Source organism: Nothobranchius furzeri, chromosome 17 (assembly GCF_043380555.1).
Source record: "Nothobranchius furzeri strain GRZ-AD chromosome 17, NfurGRZ-RIMD1, whole genome shotgun sequence".
NCBI lineage: Eukaryota > Metazoa > Chordata > Actinopteri > Cyprinodontiformes > Nothobranchiidae > Nothobranchius > Nothobranchius furzeri.
In genome coordinates, this window is record NC_091757.1 from 46,670,835 (window position 1) to 46,694,609 (window position 23,775).

The following is a 23,775-nucleotide window of genomic DNA, read 5'->3' on the forward strand; positions in this document are numbered from 1 at the left end:
ACTAGTTTGCCGTATTGCTGACGCTGTTCCATCGGCTCCAGTACAAAAGGAGGGTCAGAGGACCTGACGATCTGGATCTGTACGGAAGTCTCATTCTGAAGGGTATGTGTGGAGCGACTAAAATGGCGTCTCATGTGTTTATGAAACTCCGATCAAACTCTGATCATAGCTAGAAGAAAAACATCATCCATCATTCAGACTTGCTTCTCCAGACACGAGAGTTCTGATAATAACACCACTCACACACACCATTCATCTCACATCTCATTCACCAGATCCATCCATCATTAGAGTAGTTAGTCTTGTTTAAAATTGTTTAAATTGTTTAGAAATAAATCATCTTAAACATTTTAAAGGTCTCTCTCTTCTCTTGTCTCTCAGTTAATACAAAGTGTTACAAAATCCCTGCAATAAAAAGTTCCAATCTTCTGGTTAAATAACTCAACGGTTCGTAAGACTGATTTCATATTCACTATGAATCTTAATGTCTCACGGGTCCTTAATTAGATATAAATTAACTTCTTTTACACTTATAAGTTGAAATATTTTTCATACTCTCATGAAACTATTAGAAAATATCTTTCTGCTCTGGCTTTAAGACATAAGTAATTACATTTTCCTGTTTTTACCACTAGGATGTATCGCAAAATTTGATTTTCGTGTAACATTCAAGTACTTTCCACAAAAAATAAAAAAATCAATGAAATGAATATACTTTTAAGGCCCAACAAAGTATTTTACTGTCTATATGGTCTTCTACACTGAAAGAAAAAGTCTATTGGATTTACATAATTTAATCATGTACATTGGTTGCATGAAATTAGATTGTTTTGAGTTTTGGTTTTATAACTTTATTATATAATGCCAACATGATAAATACATGTTATTAGAACATGATCATTTTTTCTTCTTACAACTTTAACATGTTATAACATGAAACGGCCGTGTTCCAAAAAAAGGGTTCAACACAAAATGCATTCATATAATTTCCACAATCTCACTAAAGTCCTTTTTTCAGTGTATCTGTGACACATGCTTCCTGTGATTTCCATGTGTCATTCTAGTTAGAGATACTGCTGAGTGCTTTTTGAACCCCTCTGTACTATCCCTTTAATTCCTGGTTTATGTTTTTGCTCTCTGCCAACTTCAGAACTATACACAATTGTTTTAGCACATGTATATTTCCTTTAATTAATAATTATTTAAATGTGAATTGAGCTTAAACTGTAACCGACTGATTTATTTTAATTTCAACATTTAGAAAGAGTGCCATGCTGGGAAATCTGTTCCATCCAACCAGTAATCAGCGAGCTGAATCATGAACACAATCTTCATGTTACCCCAACAAAGATCATTTATAAACCCCTGTACCCTTTTACAGCCTTACATAAGTCAGTCATGTTCATTTACCAACTTAATCCAATTATGTAGAAACTATATGTAAGAAATAAGTCATTTTAACTGAGGACTTTCATTTTTCCAGTGTATATTGTTCACTGAAAGTAAATTAAATCAACCTGGTTGATCAAAGAACGTTTTATGAAATTATTTATTCTAGAAAGGCTACAAGAAAGTGCATTGCAAGTTATAATTTTTACATCCTGAGCATACTTTTTATCAGTTTCATACCTGAAACCACAAACACCTTGTTTCCTTGAAAATTTCAGAAACAGTGACACAAGCCAGGAAGATGATCAGTGATGTTGCAAAAATTCCAAAGAATGAAGTTTGCACAGCTCTGTTCCTCATTCAAACCTCAAGTCATGCAGTGTAGAATCGCTGTAACATTGAAAACTACTTTCTCGTCGTTATCCATGACTAACAATGTAACGCATAACTTTTCAGAAGTGCAAAACAGCCAAAATGTTTGTACAGTTGTGTTTTCAACATGAGTCAAACTATCCAATAGATGAGGATCTGCAATTTTCATGTCTGCTTTCTAACAAAAGTGCATGCACGTCCTGCTGCCGAAATAAAAGGAACTGCTCCAGCAAAGGCAAGCGTGACCTTTAGAGATTCAAGCTTCTATGACTGTTTTACAAGAAAAGTCTTCCAGACAGGGAAAAAAGGATGAAAATAAATTTAAATGTCAGTACATGCATGTGGTCACATGTGTGTCATTAATTTTACCACTTAAATAAAGAAAACTTTTCTTTTGTGCCCAAACTTATTAAACATGTTAAAAATGTTAATGTTTATTACAAAAATGTCAATTATTCTTTATAATGATCCACTGTTGCCTGAGATGTACAGTTGTTTAGGCACAGTATTTTGTTTCTTAACAAAAAGGTTTTTCTTTCAGCATTTTAGTTTAAATTAATTTAGTAGGTTTAACCTGTGAGTCAATATAATAAAGTGCTTTTATCATTTCTATACAGGCAGGATTTCAAACAACTAAGTTTCTGAGTTGATGAAAAAAATACAAATAAAAATAACTTTTCCAATGAGCCACAATCCTAGTTAAGGTGATATATTTCATCCAGAGTAAAAATGGTTTAATTTCTTATATAAAATTGAACAATCTGGAAAGAGATTAGATAAACATGCACCATTAAAAGGTTGAACTTGAAATGTTTTATTTAGTGAATAAGAATTACATGAACAGTTAAAAGATGAAAGTTAGCGCAAATATTACAGCTCAGCTTAAGGCACAAAAAAAAACAGAATATATAAATTTGACTGAAGGGTATAATCGTCTTATTCTGAAACTTCATTTTCCATTTGAAGAAACTCCTGAAACAAAATTTAAAAAACTACATTAAAAGTTTAGTGTCTGATCACAGAACAGAAACAAAAAAGAAGACAAGGTAAAATCTTAACAATCTAAGGAAAAAACCACTAAACATTTCATGAAACAGGATGTGATTCTACCTTCAGACAGTTGTGTGAAATGGAGCCGTTCCTCAGCCTTTTCCCTTGTTGACGCTCTCTGTGCTTCAGATACTCATGAGTAAGTGAGTCTGCGTCATCCTGACTAAAAAACAGATTTATATAAAATAATGTAAGAAAAAATCATTTGTCCTACATGTAATGTCTGAACTTTGTAGGACAAGGAGGTCCAAACTTTGCGAGACAAGGGCCTAATTTGCCAAGTTCTAAGGTCATCAGGGCCAGAAATTAGATAAAAAAATTTTTTTTCCCCATTGTGAATATCTAATGCCTACTGGGGACAAAAATGCCCCCAGGGCCACACTTTGGACATGCATGTTGCGGGAGGAAATATGCAGTTGGGGATTCACAGATATAATAATAATAATAATAATAATGCATTGAACTTATATAGCGCTTTTCTAGACACCCAAAGACGTTTTCACACACTCTCACATTCACACACTGCTAGTGATGGTAAGCTACTTGTAGCCACAGCCGCCCTGGGGAGGTCTGACAGAGGCGAGGCTGCCATTTTGGCGCCGTCAGCCCCTCTGACCACCACTAACACAGGCAAGTTGGGTGAAGTGTCTTGCCCAAGGACACAACAGCAGGATACCCCTGGCGGTAGCTGGAATCAAACCCATGAACCATGATCATGAGGCAACCCGCTCTACCTCCTGAGCTACTGCTGCCCCAGATATGCAAGTTAAATTCACACCTTGTAAAACTTGAATGACATAATACTTTATACATTCTGTATTTTAACAACTGTACAAATCAGTAATCCTTCCCAGTTTAGTTTGATAAAATCATCACATTAAACAGTTAAAATTCTACTTATTAAAACCAAAATAAAATTGAAAAAAAAATCACGAAAGAATCTATGGGGGAATTTATTTAGTCTGGCAAATCTTTCAACCAAGCATATTCTGACGAATTTCAATGGCATTTTTGGATAATAAAAGACCAAAAAAACATATTCTCATGATGTGCGTCTGATAAATGTATACGGAAACATCTATTACCATTCTTTGTGCAACACAATAACCATAACATAACTGATGATGATGGAAAGTTCACCAGCTCCAGAGGAGGGACCTTCAACAACCCAGAGACGACAGAGGCTGCAGCCCTTCATCTCCTCAGTAACATTTGTGTTTAATTGGATTCTGTTGTAGTTTACTCTTTAGGGTCACTTATCATAGCAGAGTTATTTTTTATGTGGTACCAAGTGGTTCTTATGGTGAAAAATAAAACCTACTCATGGACTAAATTACGAAAACATAGTTATAATGTATTAAACAAATCTCACCAGTTCTGGCTGATGAGGCAGTCCACCAAGTCCTTCACCTGGTTAGGTTGTCCACTTGTCACAATAAACTGCTTCAGATGGTTGAAGTGTTTTGTTTTTATTAGTTTCTGGTGCTGTCTGTTTTGAGTGATGAACGTTAGCACGGTCTGTCTGATCTGAAGGAGCAGAAAAGGTCATTTTAAACAAGAACACAAAAAATAAAATCCAGATTAATTTTAAACATCTTTTGTGTTAGATAAACAAATCTGTTCACATGATTTCTGAGCTTACTTAGACATGTAAGTTTTTATATAACCATGGTAACATCTAGTCAACAGAACGATGCACTGTGCACCATCAAAATAATCCTAAATCACTTCCTGTTGAACAGCTTTGCTCACGCCAAGCTGAGGATCTGACAGCCTTGATGTGCAAGGACAAAAACACATGAAGGTGTCTGGCAAAGCCAAAGCTTCTTTTACATCATTAACAGGTTGTTTTGATTTTGTTAGAAAAAACTTTATGGAACAATAAAGTAAAAAAAAAAAAAACTAGCATTTGAAATTTTTGTTTAATGTAAAAAAATATAGAAATAATCAATTTTAGTGTAAATAAAGACAATGAAATGAAAACTCAGATTGGCTAATTATGTAGAATAAAATGTTTAAAATGCATTTGGATAATTATTTCATATGGCACTTTGAAATTGGAGTTTCCATTTTATTTTAAGGATTTTCTCACAAATGAAAACAACTGAAAAAGAGTGCTTGCATCACCACCCTAATAAATTATCAATAAATAACATTAATAGACACAACTGGGGAAAAGGAATGTGGTCCAACAAAAGCAGTTAGGCTGACAAACCTGCAGGAAAGTGAAATATTTGGGAAAGGTCGTCTAACCTGTGAAGGGATTCCAGCTAGCTCTCCGGTGTTCATAAGTTCATCCACCTGCTCAAGGACGGCGACCGGGTTACAGATGGACAGAAAGCCCTGCAACAGCGGAATAGCCAGTTATTATAAATGGCTCAAAATAACTCCAGACATGTGGCACGGACAGTCACTCACCTGGACCTGCTGCGTCTTTTTACCGGCACACGGGATGAGGAGCAGCGTTCCCAGGGCGAATGCGGGAAGATTGAACTGAGAAAAGCGGTTTGCTATTCCGATCAAATCCAAATTTAGCAGGATGGGGCACCTTGGAGGGTGTAATTAAAACATTACCCATTAAAACATGAACAAAATAACTTGATGCACTTATTCAAGAGTTTGGATCAAACCTCCAAACTGAATCCATATACTAGAAAAATAATGTTCTTAATAGATTTTCAGTTGACAAAGATTGTTTAGCAAATAATCACAATAATGGAAAAGACCATAAGTTGCTGGATTTGGACAAAATCATGGTTGGCGTCTGTGGTTTATACCTAAACATTAATACACTGAAATTAGAGTTGGTAGGATGTTGTGAAAGACTTACACTTATCAAATGTGTGAATAAATGTGGTTTTATGCTGTTACCCGTATATGCAGCAGTTCTTTAAAGTCAGTGAAAACATACTTGAGCAGGAGAACAAAGGTTCTGTAGAGAGTCGTTCGTTGATCTGGGCTCAAAGGAAGTGAAGCTGTAATAAAAACACGAGAAACACGGGTGTGTTCAAGACAAATATCCACCAGTGGAAACGTGCATGTTGTCAATCTTCGGAGTTTAAAAACAGACAGCTGCCTTTTATATAAGCATGACACACAAACCACAAAGGGGGTTTAAACTAAACACATCTGCCAATAATAGTCGGCGTGCAACATGCAACAAAGGAAACCTTCTCTTTTTTTACTGAGGCATCATGTAATAGGAAATAGAATACAGTGTGGACACAATTTAGTCTGCATAACAGAGATTATCAGGATTTTATACACATACACACACACACGCACACACACGTACCTGAAACAAAAGGTGCCAGTATCAAACTCCTCCACGTTCTGGAGAAACTCGAAATCTGTAAAATTAAAAATGAAAAAATAACGAAAGAGCGCTAAAGCTGATTTGCTTTTTTCCATGTGAAATCCCCTTCATCTTGTTGCCGTGGCGATGCTCAGAAATACTTGTCTTACATTTGTCTCAACTACAACAGGACATCCGCTAAAGAGTAAACAACGACATCTAACATTTACCTGGTCTCTGTGGTAACATTAGTACAGTTTTATTTTAGTCTGCTTTAGTATTTCTGAAATAACTGAACTGTATTGTTACCTCCCACAAAGCTGGGACAGCAACTATTGCCTCCAGCACCTTCTGGAGGTGGCTGATCTGCACAGAAAAAAAAAAAAAAAAAACACACAGACATGAGTTTTCTTTCAGCACGGAAGCTTGTTTTTTACAATTCAGAAAATCCTAATACGATGCGTTATTAAAAGCACATTTTGGTGAATAAACCCCTCACCAAGTTGAAGCTTAGCAGCTTCTGCAGCAAACTGTTCCAGAGCTGAGGATCATAGACCTGGTACTCCAAACACAAGTCAGCCACCAGATGCACAGCCTGAGACGACAAAGAGTTTTTTCAACAAATTTATCAGAACTAAAATGTAAATTGGTGGAAATGTGCAGATCAGCTTTAATGTTTTGCTTCTGTGTGTACCTGTGGCTCATGACTGTGGTTCTTCCACAAGCCTTTAACCAAACCCTCTTTGGGACTGCTGAGGAAAGACTGCAACGTGTAAGGAATGTTCAGCACCTCCAGCTGGGACACAAAGATGTAGCACTTCAGATAATACCTGCACGAGAAAATAAGATACAGAAGGATCACTTCCTCCGACGTTCACTTAGATAAATTAACCTTTATTTGTTTCTTACTCTGATTTGTTCCTCGGTATTTGTAACTGGGCCTCCAGAGTTTCTGCATCTGCGAGGCGGACGAGACAAAGCAACGCTCGAGTTCGATGGCAGAAAGTCAGTCGAGGACCTGACGTGCTGAGCGGCTGCAAGAAGAATCCAGAAAACAGCATCAGCTGCAGCTATCTGGAGAACATTTAATCCATAAATATGCACCATTCTTGAAAAACACACCCAGGTTTCAGCAGTTAAAACAGGTTTCAGAAGATCAACGGCATCCTCCACAGGGCAGGACTGTAGTATGTAGACCACCCTTCAGGAATCAAAAATACACAGAAAATTAAATACTTGTCTTATTATTACAGAAACTACTTAAAGATTAGAATCTAAATACAAATTGTGTTTATACAAACAGGAGAATCTCAGAGTTTCAGCTCTGTGGTTCTTTTAACTAATCAAACTACAAAAATCTGCTATAAGTGACTGAAAAATTACCTCATTAAATCAGGATCCTCTTCAATGTCAGTGAAACAGTCTTGATTTCCAAGTTCCTTATTAAAAATAAATAAAATCCAGACTAAATCATTGATGCAACATGAAAAAGGCAGACTTCACAGGAATACATAAAAAACTAATTAATTTAAGTAAAAGTAGTAAAGAGACAAACCTTGGTCACAGCTGGACCCGTTTTACAGATCCACTTTTCTAACAAAATGCAGCGTATTTTCACTAGATCCACATTATTGATGGAGGCGATTTCCTTCACCGCAGCGTGTATGTCTGCAACATATTTTACAAAGAAGAAATGACTGCGAGCTATAGTCTGAAAGTTTCATGATATGCTGCAAAACTAGACAGTGTTTCTAGTAAAATGGCAATAATATAACAAGAATAAACAAACTGGTATGAAAACAAAATTTCTATTAACTAGGCCAAACATTTTGATTAATCTTATTTTTAAATTATAACAAAAATGTCCAGTTCCTGAAAATTAAAGTCAGCGTGAGCAACATCCTTTTTCTTTAGGACCTTTTACAGTCCAGCACTGCATTATATAAAACTGCGCTGCTCTGGGTGGCTGCATGTTGGAGTAGCTCTGCTGACTATATGTAAGTTTTGCCTTTTCTTGGGTATTTTTTATTCTAGTTTCTCAAAAAAAAACTGTATTTTTTTGGACACTTTACTTTTCTGTTTCTGGTGCTGTGAAGCTTGGAGGATTTTTAATGCTTTTCTTTTTAGATTTTTTCACTTTTTGAGCATTCGTTGTGATGCATAACCATGGCAACAAGCTGGTTTACAATCAGGAGCAGCTTATTAATATTGGAAAGGCTGAAATAATACCTCAACTGAAGCCACAAATCCCAAATGAGCTAAAAGGCAAGAAGCGTGTGTGCAGAGCGGGAGGAAAACGGAGACAGAGAAAGAGGAAACCATCTCTTCCATCGATCATAATGGGCAATGTGAGATCACTAGCCAAAAAGATGGAGGAACTCCAAGCCCTTTCAAGGACTCAGCCAGAGTTTCGGCAGTTTCAGAACTGCTGGAGGAGATAATGCAAAGAAGGATTCTCCAGAGAATCAAGAAAATGATGGACAACCCTGAGCGTTCTCTTCACAAGACTGTCCGACAACGGAAGAGTGTCTTCAGTCAGAGGCTTCTTCAGTTTCGCTGCAACACTGACCGCTACTGGAGATCCTTCCTGCCAACAGCCACTGTAATATACAATAACTCTTTGATGACTTATTATTATTATTCTGAGCTACTACAGCAATCAATTTCCCTCTGGGACTAATAAAGTACTTTTGAATTGAATTGAACATTTCCACAGAGGGTTGCATTGTTTTGCATGTTAAGGCACCTAACTGTTTAAAACGTGCTCACCAGGATACGCGAGACCCGTGGTCTCTCTGAAGCGCTGCTCCACACTGCTGTGCTCATACAGGGCCACGATGAGCCTGGCTGGTAGCCCGGTCAGTTTCAGATGCTCTGGGCTGCCCAGCTGACTCATAATCAGCGTATTTTCAGTGGCAGAACGCTGAAACTGCAGCTTCAGCTTGGACAGAAAGGTCTCCCCACGGGCCCGTGCAGCCTCCTGCTTCACAGCATCAGGGAGTAGAGATAAAAAAATAATGCTTGACGAGGTTTTTAGATTGGTAATGTGATATCTAAAGCTAAAAGCAGAAACGCAGACCTCTAGATTTGGATCTTTAAGCCATGCATCCCCAAGAGCCAAACAGAACTCCAGTGCCTTAGTCTTCTCGTAGCCTTCAAAGAGCAGGAAACATTTAGACATAAATAACATAAATAAACAAATGTGTGCCCTACAGATGTGAGATGTAGTTTCTAACGTGCTGCTCAAACCTGCTGGAAGCTCCTGGGCTATCTTATGGGCTGTGGCAGCAGCCCACTCTGGGCTCTGGATGCACTGGATGTACTTCATCATGGTCTTGGCCACTTTAAAAGTGTCCTTGTTGGAGCAATGACCTTGACCCTTCTGTCTTTGCTCCAAAATGAGAGGCTTCATTTTCCTCTCAAACACGTGGTTTGCTGCCGACATGTACAGCTTATCAAGGCTCACCTGGAAAGAGACAGGAGGGTTGGACTGACGGTAAAAATCTGATTATAAAAGAGAGAGATTACATTTACAGTTTGGGCGCCGCACCTTCATAAGTTTACTGATAAGAAGTAGAGTTGGGAACGTTTCGTCACTCATCTCGGGAGCTAAAAACAAAAATATTATCAATTTACATAAATAAAGCTTAGTTATTGTTTAAAATAGCCACAGGAAACAAATACATTTGGGTGATTCAATAGCCAAGTTTAAGACAAAAAGGACTGAACTGATGGAGTTTGAATAAAATCCATCTTTTTCAACATTACAGAGGTGAACTCACAGATAATCTTCCAGTAATGTTTTGTCTGTATGAGCAGGTGGAAGGGGAGTCTCCCGCTGGACAGGGAGTCTGGCAGCATCCCGTTTTCCAGAAGATACGTGTTCTCCACGTCTGATGGAGGAGAAGTGCGCCTGTAGGACTTCAGGTGCTGAAGAAGGCCCATAGCCTGAAACAGTGATCATAGTCCACATAATTTAATTAAAAAGACATTTGAGATTATTTTTATTATTTTAAATGCAAAATTATTAATTTGTTCCTACCTGACTAACAGAGATGGCTGTCACATTCTCGTCTGCAGCCTGTATGATCTTCAGCACCACTTCGATTCTCTCGTAGTTGTAAGGACTGAGCTGCATGTGAGGGGAGATGTAAACATCAGGTTTTCTGGCAGCAGCAGAAGCGCCATAATAAATAGTTTAAACAAACTACTTATGTGTTTGAAATAAGCAGGGAATGCTATTCTATGGTAATTTTAAAAACAGGAACAGTGGATTGATGATTGTGAGTTGTGATTTCTCACTTTTGTTTGCATAAAAATTATTTAACTTTTACATGACAAAGATAATATTGCAGCACCATGTCACCCTTACCTTGAACATGGCTGCACAGAGACTGTCTATGAGCTCGCTGGTGCTGTGCAACATCGGGATGATCTGCAAGCCTCGCTCCAGAGCGTCAGCACTGCATGGAGACTGCAGCTGTCCCTGACCTGAGCTGATGACACCCTCGCTGTCTTCATCCTCTTGGAGCAGCAGCAAGGTTGTTATGTAGCGGTTGATCATGTGGTCACGATTTAAACCAAAGGTACTGTAAAACAGTAGCTTTTAGCACCCGTTTGTACCATTTTACTTTTTTATGTGTGGTGGAAAAAAAAAAGGGGGGGTTAACAGGATTATGCATCTGACCTGCAATACTGGAGGATAATATCTGGTGTGATCTTTCTGTTCTTCACCATTTCAGGGATCAGACTGCTCTTCCTCTCAGAACACTGCCGGAACACCGACTGGATCGATATCTGAGGTGGAGGAACGGAAAGGACAAATGAGGACATACAGCGATAATAAACACACATTTCTTCAGATCTAAAGGTCTGTAGCAAGCTTCATTACCTCTAATTTGCTGAGCTTGACCCCCCACTCTGCATCAGTGATCACCGAGAGAAACTTCTCATGTTCCTCTGGTTTGTTGTACAAACTGCTCAGATTGGCGCCAATCCTTGCCACGGCCTAAAACAATAACAGATACAATCAGTATATGAAACAATAACAGATACAATCAGTATATGAAACAATAACAGATATAATCAATATATGACCATCTACTTTATTTTTTTCTGCAAATTGAATATTTTCTAAGATTTCACGTGTAAACATGACTGTAAACTAATGAGCTAGATCACATGAAAAAGGCAAATTGTTCAGACCGACAGTGCTTAAAAACTTACTTCCTGTACTACCCCCCCCCCCCCCCACCACCACCACCACCCAAAAAAAAATGTAAAAAGCAGAACAACAGAGATTTTGCCCACCAAGATTTTGTCGTAGTTTTGCCAAGTGTTGTCGATAACTTTCCAGAGTAATTTGAAGACTTCTGCTTTAGAGAGGAGTGTACAAAGACCGATGGCCAGATCACAGTCGACCACTCTCCAGTTAAACACCTGCAGAGCAAAAAGAAAAATGTGACTGGTAGTTGGAAACACGCTGCAATGTTGTGTTCCTTTTAACAACACTGAACTCACCTTGTTCAAAAGGCCCAAGGCCACGACATTCAGAGAGGACGTTGTAATTTTTCGGAAATCATTCAGACACACGTTGTATTTCTTAAGCTCTTGTGCATCATGAAGCTGAGGAATACAGTTTAGTTTAATCATAAAAAGATCACAATAAATTCAGCTGACTGTTGCTGTAGATGTGCTGTTCATGCACCTGCATGCTGAGCTTCACGTCCATCACATTAGAGGTGACGTGCTGCAGACAGCTGCAGTACAAGTTGACCAGAACTCTGAGGGCCAACTCCAGCTGACTGCACTCTTGCAGCATCTGCAACATGTTGGTGAGGGGACCGAGGAGGGGCCGCATGTAGTTTGAACCTGCACAAAAGGCAAGTGAAATGCAAGAATAACTTCAGTATTTTAAGGAAAAGTTTTAAAAAAATGCTGCCTTTAATACCTACCATCTTCAAAAGAGCAATGTGACAGACAGGAGCAGTCCAGTGGAAACAGTTTAGAATCTGCAAGAAAGACCAGACATGATTATAGGTGCAGATTAATACAAAGATGCAACATAAAAAGTTTTTATCTTTACCTTGGGAAACTGGCAGCAGGCAGTTGGTAATTTTATACTGAACAGGGAGCACAGACACTGGATCCAGCACAATGCAATCCTCATTAAAAACATCCTGAAAGGTCCACTGTGAAGCCTCCAAACTCAAATCCTGTCATTGATAACAACCAAATACTTTATTTTTTATTCACCTGTACTGTAAAAGCTAAACACTTATGAAAAACATTATTTTAATTATTTTTTACTGTAATTAAAATAAACACCTTAATTCGTAGAGATTGATAAGTGAAATATGAGAAATAAGATAAAGTATCAAACAAAAACTAGAACAATCAAGACATCTCTATAAGCTACTGACCTTGGATATGAACCCATAGTCATCTGATAGCTGACACTGATGATAAACATCCATTGCTACTCGTGTGCATTTGCAAAGCTCCAAGCAATCCAGCAGCAGATCTGTAACCATTAACATCCTTTTTGAGTGTTTTTAATGACTGGATGCTTCATAAAGCAGCAAAACTGGAGTCAAATGCATCCATCAAACATTCTGCTGCAGACTTCCAGCTCTGACTAATCATGTCGGTGAGTCACGGGTTCTTATTACCTGAGTGACACAAAGTGATGGCCTGACAAGCCAGTTCATGGATGACTGCCGGCAAGTCCATGCCTTCAGGAAGCACCATGGGAACATCTGCTTCCAACATCTGGCATAACGTCTTAGCAGCACTGAACAAAACCTTCCCTGTACTGCTGTTATAGTGGTGCTCATAAAGCTCACTGAAAGAAAATTAACAAAACATTAAATAAATGTTCATTCTGTAAATAAAACACCAATTTGTTCAAGTTAATATCTGCAAGCTTTATCAGCTCCCCGTTTATCGGCGTTCATGAACACCTCAGCCTCCACACCTAAAGATCTTCAGGGCCTTGTCCACTTTCCCGACTCTCAGAGCTCTCAGGCCCAAATCGGACCACAGCTCCTGTTCAGAGCGCTGCAGCTGCCGTCCCAGACGACGTAAACCAGCTTCTGCTGAGATCATCTTGGTCTTGCCATCGGGGTCGTTGGCCATGACCGGTGTTGTCAACGCCTTCGTTTTAGACAAATGTCGGGCTCGAGTGTTTTCATAAGCTGTGATGTGATGCTCCTGGATTTGTTTTCGGATATTTGGATCCTCGTAGTTGGAGGGGGTGAAGAAAACATCAAAATCCTCCTAACGGGGGAATTTTAAAAATGGCAAGTTAAAAACTAAATCAAAACTAGACTTATGAGTTCTGTAAACAAGTCTCACCTGCAGGTGGGCGATCGCTTGGAACATGATGAGATCATTCTCACATTGCATGCTTATAAGAGCATCATCTGCAAAAAGAAAAACTTCAGATGTATTACTCTAAAAACAAGTGCACATTTAAAAATGTTCATTGCTATGATTCAGAATGTTAATACTGACATCTGCCTTAGATTCATGCAGTACAAGCTTACCGGTATATTTATATATACATATATATACATATATATATATATATATATATATATATATATATACACATACATACATACATACATACATACATACATACATATATATATATATATATATATATATATATATATATATATATATATACATACATACATACATACATACATACATACATACATACATACATACATATATATATATATATATATATATATATTCACTGAATTCTCGGCAGTTGGAAGTTGGTCAATGATCAGGTAAAGAAAGTCTCATCAAGGTTGTTTGGTACAAATTAAACTAAATTAGAACCAACTGTGGTAACTATGTCTCAACCTTAAATAAAAATCTAATTCTCATCCTCATTTGTCAAGATGTATTAGGTGAAACTCTGAATCCAACATGTCGGTGAGAAAAAAAAACTGACTATTAAACGAATTGCAATTTCATCACTTACTTTTCACGATGATATGCAGATATTTAAGAGCCTCCACCATCACCTGAGCTACAACCATCTGCTGTTTCTGGTGCTAGTAAAGACAAACAAGGAAGAAGTTGTGATAATTAGATCAGATCATTTAAGGCTTATTTTTTACCTTTATTTTTTAAGGACTTACGTTGGTAATTTATTAAGTAGCATTTCCCCGTTTATTTTTGTTCATGCATCATTTAAATGAACAGTTAGGATATTTTCTTGTTCTCACCTGCTCAGAAATGTGGCGTTTGTCCTCCAGCTGCAGCCGAGCCCACGAGGTGAGACGTTCGATCACACACGCAGCCTCTGATGGTGACAGACTCTTCAGGAGAGTCAGCACCTCCTCAGTCTGAAAGAAGCAGGAGAACCTCCTCACAGTATCCCACAAGCATACACCAGTAACAGTTGCTTACATTCATTTTTTATTTTAATACCTTGCTTTGGCCTATCAGCTGAATGAGGTAAAGAAAATGTATCTGCATTGTTGGGAGTTTATATGCTTCCGCTAAGGTCAGAGCGTCCTCCAAAGACGTCGGTAAGTTTTTTTTCAGGATGCATCGTATCAGTGTCTGTTAAACATAACATTGAATGGATGTTACTTGGTTGGCAACAAAATTCACATCCAACTGAAATAATGTTACCATGACTTTAGTGTTGTCAGAGAGGTTGAGACTGCGAATGCCGTAGCCTCGGAGAAGTTTCCTAATCTCCATCATACGGTAGCTCTCCTTCAGGAGCTCTTGTCTGATAAAAACAGAACAAAATCATTCTCTGGTTCTAGATTATGTAAACAGTAACTATTTTATAGGCAAAACCAATATGTTCATACTTCGGTCCGTCCATCTCTAGGTACTGATGTACGAGCGTTTCTACCACATTGCTCCAGGGTACCACAGCTTTCTCCATGAGCTCCAGCACAGCATCCACCATCAGCTGGCAGGAAACACAATCATGACACTTTGTCAGCAAAAAACATTTTTCTTCATTGTCTGGCTTTTCTGCAGCTGCTAAGGCTGATCTTTTGTAGTCAAAACTTGTAAAAATGAAATAAAACAAACTTACATCTGTGTCAGTCAAGCAGCAGAGAACAGCCACTGCTTTGGCTTCCCATTCTGTGAAAAGTGTTGATGTCTGAGAACTGCAGTGCTCCAGCAGATCCTGGTCAAAACCCAAAATCAAAACAAAGCACTGACATTGTAATCTTATAAAAAGGAAAAGTGCATTAAATTGAATTTCTCTGAATAAAAACAAAATTACATGTTGATGAAATAAAAGCCTGAAAAAATATATGGATTGAGATTTTTATTTTGAAAATTTATTTTTTTGCCGTTTCGAAAGTCGAAAGTCTCGGGAGACTTTTCGAAACGTTTCTAAAAGCAAACACAAACAGAAAATGGATGGACAAGTTTTGTCATGTTTAGAGCGTTTATACAGGTCCTTCTAAAAAATTAGCATATTGTGATAAAGTTCATTATTCTCTGTAATGTACTGATAATCATTAGACTTTCATATATATTAGATTCATTACACACAACTGAAGTAGTTCAAGCCTTTTATTGTTTCTAATATCGATGATTTTGGCGTACAGCTCATGAAAACCCAAAATTCCTATCTCAAACAATTAGCAAATTTCATCCGACCAATAAAAGAAAAGTGTTTTTAATACAAAAAAATATATCAACCTTTAAATAATTATGTTCAGTAATTGGTTGGGAATCCTTTTGCAGAAATGACTGCTTCAATGCGGCGTGGCATGGAGGCAATCAGCCTGTGGCACTGCTGAGGTGTTATGGAGGCCCAGGATGCTTCGATAGCTCATCCAGAGTGTTGGGTCTTGCATCTCTCAACGTTCTCTTCTCAATATCCCACAGATTCTCTACGGGGTTCAGGTCAGGAGAGTTGGCAGGCCAATTGAGCCCAGTAATACCATGGTCAGTAAACCATTTACCAGTGGTTTTGGCACTGTGAGCAGGTGCCAGGTCGTGCTGAAAAATGAAATCTTCATCTCCATAAAGCTTTTCAGCAGATGGAAGCATGAAGTTCTCCAAAATCACCTGATAGCTAGCTGCATTGACCCTGCCCTTGATAAAACACAGTGGACCAACACCAGCAGCTGACATGGCACCCCAGACCATCACTGACTGTGGGTACTTGACACTGGACTTCAGGCATTTTGGCATTTCCCTCTGCCCAGTCTTCGGCACCTTGATTTCTGAATGACATGCAAATTTTGCTTTCATCCGAAAAAAATACTTTGGACCACTGAGCAACAGTCCAGTGCTGCTTCTCTGTAGCCCAGGTCAGGCGCTTCTGCCGCTGTTTCTGGTTCAAAAGTGGCTTGAACTGGGGAATGCGGCACCTGTTGCCCATTTCCTGCACACGCCTGTACACGATGGCTCTGGATGTTTCTACTCCAGACTCAGTCCACTACATCCGCAGGTCCCCCAAGGTCTGGAATCGGTCCTTCTCCACAATCTTCCTCAGGGTCCGATCACCTCTTCTCGTTGTGCAGCGTTTTCTGCCACACTTTTTCCTTCCCACAGACTTCCCACTGAGGTGCCTTGATACAGCACTCTGGGAACAGCCTATTCGTTCAGAAATTTCTTTCTGTGTCTTACACTCTTGCTTGAGGGTGTCAATGATGGCCTTCTGGACAGCAGTCAGGTCGGCAGTCTTACCCATGATTGCGGTTCTGAGTAATGAACCAGGCTGGGAGTTTTTAAAAGCTTCAGGAATCTTCTGCAGGTGTTTAGAGTTAATTAGTTGGTTCAGATGATTGGTTAATAACTCGTTTAGAGAACCTTTTCATGATATGCTAATTTTTTGAGATAGGAATTTGGGGTTTTCATGAGCTGTATGCCAAAATCATCAATATTAGAAACAATAAAAGGCTTGAACTACATCAGTTGTGTGTAATGAATCTAATATATATGAAAGTCTAATGTTTATCAGTACATTACAGAAAATAATGAACTTTATCACAATATGCTAATTTTTTGAGAAGGACCTGTAGAAGCAGCAGAGACCCACGTGGCAGCACAATGCATAATGCGACTTCTTTAGAATAACATTCAGCAGTGCAGTGTTTTACCTTGATGTACTGCAGCAGCAACTCATTGACAGGAATCTTGTGCTCCTCGGCGTACGGCAAGATGGCGTTTTCCACCGTGGTGGCGATCAGCTCTGGAGCAGCAACTTTGTCCAGCATGAAGAACGCCACGCTCCACACACTTCTCTTCTAAAAGGACAAAACAAACTAAATCAACATGACTGCAGCTCTTAGCAAACAGACAAGTCGACCATTCTGATCAAATAGAAAATGTTAAAGCAGGATTTCTAAACCAGAGCTACCTTGATGCTCAAATAAACTAAAATATACATCATTTTGCTGTTTTCCACTATTTCCACATTTAATTTTATCTGATCAAGTTTAATCTCTTGGGTTAAAGGTACAACATGTAACACTTTAAAAAGACGAGGTGCAGCTGATACGTGTCAATATTAACACACACCTTCTCGAATACTGAAAGTGAAAGTCTGCAGTTATACTTCTGGTGGAGCTCCAGAAGCTGTTGGAGGTTTGACACGAGGGACTTGAGGTTCTCCAGCTCCTCAGCACCATCATTAAAATCCTTAACCAAATTATAAAAAACAATACTGTTAATCAAACTGGTCATTACTAAGAAGGAGACAAAAATAATTATTAATGTTTTACAGATTTCATCCAGGCCCACAGAGACGGAAGTCCAAGCACCGCCAGGTCCAGTCCATTCTGAGGCCAAGATCCCTGAGATAAAAAGCAACTGCATCACCAAAACTGCTTAAAGGGGCATTATGGAAGTTTGACAGCCAAAATATGTATAGAAATAATAAATTTCTTCTTCATACATTCTCCTGCAATGCCCTGGTCCTGTAGAACGAGCCCTGGCATTTTTACTGTGATTGCCTGTTTTTCTGTAAAATCACAGAAAAAGAGATGCTCGGGTCGAGCAGGCTGCTTCATGCGCGTTCACGCTCAGGCATAGCACGTAGCATTCGGTATCCGTAGCTTTAGCAGCAGAGAGTGAGGTAGTGCCAACTCAGCAACTTTGTCGCTGTTCCTAACGCCTAGTGATGAACCTAGCTACATTTCTGAGGATCCTTAGCTACTTTCTTCTAGATATTTTCTGCAAATTAGCAACAAAATAGCCATTTTCGCTCCGAACCGTTCTTTGAACGTTGTTTCAGCTGTCATCAAGGATATAAATGTTACAGATACAAAGGATGTCACTGGCGCTTTAGCTCACCTAGTAAGACGTCAGACTCTCATGCAATAGACCTGGGTTCGATTCTGGATGTGAACATAGCTTATTTAGTTTCTTTTTTACATTAATGGTATATTTTTTATTTGAGACTCGCTGAACGGCATTAAATTCACAGATAAAAAAAGATGTGGGTTCAACTTTCATTTTGGAACAATTTTTCAAGCAAGGGAAGGGAATGATCTGAGCATGCAGGGAGACTGACCCATCATAAACCTTTGTCGGCTGTGCTGAAGAGAAAGGTACAGAACCAACTTATTTAATTAATTAGCTGTGCGTTCTCCTGTCCTCTGTCCTCCGTGCCACACACACAAGGGACTGTCTCAGCTGTTATTTTCGTTAAGGAGTGTGCACGTACAGCATGCGCGCCTCGTGCACGAGCCTACTATTGAAGTTGCCGTTACGCTTTTGACCTGAGGGGGCAATTGCGAGCATAAAAATTCAAAACTCCGTAAAGTACCTTTAAACTAAGACGTATTTTGTTGTACAAATAACCTAAAAGACTCAAACACCATCTTTTAATAGTTAATTTGTTTACCTTCTCAGTTAACTCCAGATTCCTTGCCTTTTGCTCAATCCACTTAGCCAAGATTCTCTGTAGGCACACAAAAACATTTTAAATGCCCCAAATGTAGCTCTTTACTTACAAGTGAATATTTCCTACCTGTCCTTTTGGGAGGACTCTCCTAACAAAAGGAACAAAAACGGTCCTGAACCAGGGACAGAGGTCTTTGGAAGGCAGGTCTTCTGGAATGGCGCTGAGGACCGCATCCAGACTCTTCTCATTAAACTCTTCAGCAATCTGCCCCTGTCCAAAATAAAACACTAGAGATCATCCCACCTGTTCCATAACATTTTGTTTAGTTACTTTTATTCAACAAATGGTGAAATGACGGATAAATGAAAAGATGTTGCATATTGAACTGAAAAATAATATAAAACAAACTTAACGATTTGTTACCTCACATCTGAGCCAAATGAACTGTGCACCCTTCATGTCCCCATCTCTTAAATGAGTTAAAACATCTCCTAGATTGTCGGTGCTGTTCAAAAACTCGATCCAGGCAATTCCACTGTGAGTAAAAATAAACTTTAAATTACTGATCCACGCACAAAATAAACCAACCATTTGGAAGTCATTCTGTTGAAAGAGAAAGGTTTTGACTTTACTTGAAATTTTCTAAGCCGTGTAGGTTGCAGAAGGTCGCCAGCCTGGCTAAGGCCTCTTGTATCTGTAAGGAGGAGTATCGCGAGGCAGCGTGGTTTAACATCTTCTCTGCGGTCTCAAAGGTCGGCCACGGGGCCTTCAGGCAATATTCCACCACATAGTGCTCATCCTGTGAAGGAAAGACACATTTTGTTAGTAAAACGTTATGCTTTTGAAAATGTGACTCGAGGTCAGACAAAAGCTGCTTTGTTGCGCTCACTGTGATTTTCATCAGGTTGGTCTTAGCCTCATCTACAAGTTCAGACCACACCTCCTGTCCATATCCACCCACTGATGCAGAGGCCAGCTGCTCCAGCACAAAATCGAGCTTCACTTTGTAGACGAGCTGGAAAACAAAACCGCCAGATAAGCATCCCAGAAATAAGAGTAAGAGACTTTAAAATCTGTTGACTTCTGCGCAGAACACAAAATGTCTACCTCTACATCAAGCTCAAACGTGATGGCAAATTTTTCTGCCTCTTCAAACATGTGTCTGTGAAGAAGTCTGCTAAATCTAGAGACAGAATAAAAAATAAAAGGTGATAATGAGGCACGAACTGCAACTTGTAGAAAAACATAAAAGGAAAAAATTTGGTACCTGTTCTCTGGCAAAGCCTCTGTGAAACATCTGATGAGAACAGAAGCTACAGGCTCCCCTCGACTACACAGAACAAAACAATAATGTTTAAAAATAAATATTCCAGCGATGGATGAAAAAGTATTTAAATAACCAGACCTCTCACCTTTCTGGGTTCACACACATCCCCTCAACCAAATACATTGTGTCCTGAAATGATGAAAGTAAGAAGAAATATCTTAATCTAGAAACGGCACAGGCAAAAACTCTGATAATTTACTATATTTGACTATTTACCATGTTTGTTTTCATCTGGACGAGACAGGAGACCGAGGAGACATCCAGAGAGAAACAAACACTCATGGAGGGAAGACATCTTATTTCAAATGAGCGGATCTGGAATGTAAAAAGCAAAAAACATAAGAATATATATATATATTTTTAAATAATCTGACAATTTCATTAGATGTGTGCTATTACCTGACTGTTTCCTTGCTTTGTCAGCATGATCATCTTCATGCCCCCCTTTTCTTGACTGCAAAAAATTTATTATATTTGCATCTTTCTGTATAGTTTGATCAATACGTTTGTTTCAGGAACTAGAAAAATGCCACTTCTGAGGAGAGCTCAACACGGCAGGATTTGGAGTCTTACTTCCTGATATTTGGACATCTCCCCTCTAATTGGCTAACAGAAACACAACCACCACTGACTCCACTGGCTTTGCAACGTTGATGTTTTACCTTCACAAATAATACAAGCCTGGTGGAGTTCTGCTGCATGGTAGAGTTGCTAATGCTAACAGTTAGCTTCTACCAGCTGAGACGTTCTCTGCCTTCCCTGTCGCGAGTCAAAATGGGTGAGTCCATGAATTTTAACAGACAGGCTTTTCTAATCCTAGAGTTTCACCGTCTATTTTCTATCACAAGCTAATGCTATTTTCATGCTCAGCCTGCATTAAAACTCAAAAGTGACCAATTATTATCAGAAATATCCATTAAAATGTTTTTTTCAGTGTTCCACACCTGTAAAGTAACACCACTTAATGACAAACGGATACTTACACTATCATGGAGGCAGAGTCGCACTCTGTGGTGAGTTCAAAGTCATAAATGGGAAGATCTGGCCAACAATGAATCATTATAAGAAGGTGGATGTCCCAAAGACTCAGATTGTCCTGAGAATGAGGGATCAGTGTGAGACACAAAGTTATTACCATTTAAAATTTTCAGTCTCTAATAACTACCAGTGAACTTACCTCAGAGTCAAGAATATACAACAGGTTTTCCATCACCATCATCTTTTTCACACCTGAAGAGAAAACACACAAAAACCCATGTCAAGATTTAACTTCAGTTCTGTTACATGTTTGTTATCAACTGTTTCACTTTATTGGTTTAAACACCGCAAAACTACAACAATCCATCACTTTAAAATAAATAACACACGTTTGGATTCGAAAAGACTAAATGAAATGTTACCAGGGATTAAGCTGTTGTCGATGGACTGAGCAAAGCACATCTTGGCCTGAAGTGGATCCATCTTCCAGTGAGTCACAACATTTTCTTTGCCCCCCTGCCAAATTATAAAGTAGGGAAAGAAAACATGCGTAACTACAAAATTTTAACTATCCTGAATTAGATGTTTCTCAGTCTCCTAAGGGACACCGACCCCAATCATGAGGTGGAGTTCATGGCCAAGATTAAACATCACGGCTGTGCTGTTACCCTCGTCATGGTACTCCTCTGTGGAGGTGAGGTCTACCTTGATGAGACTCTGGAGCTAATTTAAAAAGATTATTTTATAATTATAAAACAGTTATTAATGAATGGGAAACATTGTAAATTTTTACTTAACTCACTTCTTTCAAAGCCCCATCGTCCATTTTTTCAATTGCTACAGCATTAAAGGAACAAAGAAATTACTTAAAACGTGGTTCCAAATTAACTTAGAAGATTTTGCAAATAAAACTGAAATACCTGTCTCGATCTTTGCCAAAGCAAAATTTGAAATGTGGAAAAATCCATTTTTTATAAGGAGGAACACATGAAACATTCCTGACATAAAAAAAACAAAGGTAAAAATGAAAGATTTTAGGCCAAGAAAATTTTATATTAGACACAAATGAATTATTAGATGAAAAAATAGATTATGCCATCTTTTAGACATTAATGACTCTTTTCAGTTTAAGTATGAAAATTTTACCAGAGGATGACTCGTCCTCCTTTATGGCCACATAGCGATAGGTTTTCTTGTTTTCACTGGAAGGTTTGTCAACCAAAGCCTGCAAATTAAGCCAACATAGATATCACACTTCAATCAGATACAAAAGTGAAATAAAACAACAAAGTCCTACTGCTAATATTAATGTTTAAATTAAATACACGTGTACCCTGGTGAGGAGGATTCTCTTGTGTGGGACATAAATCAAATGAAGGTTTCCGTTTCTTTCACAGACCACCAAAAACTGTCCTTCGAGGCAAATATCAATGGCATCCACATCGGTTTCTGATAAAAAGATCAAAACAAATCAATAATTCATCAAATCAAACTGATACAGTGAACATTAAAATGTGATGTATTACCAAAGTGGAGGAGCAGCAGGATGGTCTGGTAGCTCTGATCAAACATGATCACTGTCTTGTCAACAACAACAATACCCCAGTTTGAACCATTGAAGGATGACAGCTGGGGATCTGCCTGCACCTGCCAAAACCAAACATTTACATCACCTGTCATAAAGTCTCAGAGTCACTTGAGATACAGTGTTGTATTCCTAGTGAGATCTGAGATCCTAGCAGAATTTTTTATTCCAATAATGTAAATACGGGTACTACGTACCTGGCTGGCAGATATTTTAACCAGTGTGTCCACTTGGTACAAACAGCTACCATGTCCCTCCTTTGACACTCCATCGAAACGCACTGTGCTGGAATCCTCGTTGGTAAGAAGTTCAATGTCGCTCCACATCGCCATTTCGTGAAGCTAAAACAGACGAGAAGGAACTTTTGATAGCTGTTTTCTACATTAGCTAAAGCATACAGTCTGCTAATCTTACTAGATGTGGACGATAATTACGTTCAAATTTGATTACAAATGAGCAAACTAACAAAACGTACCTGCTCGTATAAAACCGAAGCTGTTCCGTTCGATAAAAAGTGTAAACATTAGCTGGTAATAACAGTTCACCAGTTGAGACAAAGAAAGAAAGAACACAGCGCGTCGTCGACGCTGTTCCATAACATTAGCTTTGGAATTTGGCGGGTGTGGGGTGGGAGGTCGTTGGGAGTTTTGCGTTGGTTTTTGTTTCCTGCGTTTTGCCTTACAGGAGAAACTTATTTCTCGGGCTAAGAATAAGCCTCGCGGCCTTGGTGAAAATTTGCAGCTTGAACACACACTACAACAAATTTTCATATACAATGCGTTTCTTATCTAAATCGGATCATAAAACCGAATAATTTCAATTGAAATTTGTGTGACCTGAAAATAACTCTTGCCTGGTAAAATAGTAAGGGCAAAATAGCACAACACAACACTACATCTGCGGTCTAACGTTGCCAGGTT

General features: G+C 38.7%; 1 protein-coding gene across 1 annotated transcript; it reads right to left on the bottom strand.

The window, feature by feature from the left end:
- Positions 1-2,559: 2,559 nt before the first annotated feature.
- On the bottom strand, positions 2,560-23,456 carry kntc1 (kinetochore associated 1). Its single transcript, XM_015972995.3, has 62 exons — positions 23,331-23,456; positions 23,053-23,196; positions 22,797-22,917; positions 22,604-22,719; positions 22,417-22,495; positions 22,191-22,268; positions 22,073-22,107; positions 21,883-21,993; positions 21,693-21,786; positions 21,470-21,522; positions 21,276-21,388; positions 20,692-20,746; positions 20,509-20,607; positions 20,378-20,421; positions 20,233-20,295; positions 20,073-20,148; positions 19,855-19,980; positions 19,598-19,764; positions 19,389-19,500; positions 19,092-19,235; positions 18,966-19,022; positions 17,842-17,913; positions 17,639-17,758; positions 17,218-17,364; positions 15,189-15,284; positions 14,956-15,059; positions 14,768-14,870; positions 14,561-14,695; positions 14,356-14,475; positions 14,109-14,181; positions 13,463-13,530; positions 13,083-13,384; positions 12,778-12,950; positions 12,529-12,629; positions 12,192-12,321; positions 12,061-12,117; positions 11,814-11,977; positions 11,627-11,731; positions 11,417-11,545; positions 10,998-11,114; positions 10,794-10,903; positions 10,479-10,695; positions 10,149-10,238; positions 9,889-10,054; positions 9,657-9,715; positions 9,356-9,572; positions 9,186-9,259; positions 8,876-9,086; positions 7,662-7,774; positions 7,490-7,545; positions 7,229-7,307; positions 7,016-7,140; positions 6,801-6,936; positions 6,606-6,701; positions 6,416-6,472; positions 6,107-6,161; positions 5,723-5,786; positions 5,230-5,359; positions 5,065-5,154; positions 4,184-4,338; positions 2,872-2,974; positions 2,560-2,733 (listed from the first exon to the last, which is right to left on the bottom strand). Exons 2-62 carry the CDS (start codon positions 23,185-23,187, stop codon positions 2,698-2,700), a joined length of 6,633 nt encoding a protein of 2,210 aa, XP_015828481.1. The 5' UTR covers positions 23,188-23,196; positions 23,331-23,456; the 3' UTR covers positions 2,560-2,697.
- Between the last annotated feature and the right edge of the window lie 319 nt (positions 23,457-23,775).

Excerpts from the sequence above, each read along its gene's own strand:
- kntc1 (XM_015972995.3), bottom strand. The coding sequence starts at position 23,187 with ATGGCGATGTGGAGCGACATTGAACTTCTTACCAACGAGGATTCCAGC. Across the intron at positions 11,732-11,813 it reads ACGTGAAGCTCAGCATGCAG|CTTCATGATGCACAAGAGCT; the intron begins GTGCATGAACAG and ends TGTATTCCTCAG. Across the intron at positions 2,734-2,871 it reads TTTCACACAACTGTCTGAAG|GAGTTTCTTCAAATGGAAAA; the intron begins GTAGAATCACAT and ends ATTTTGTTTCAG.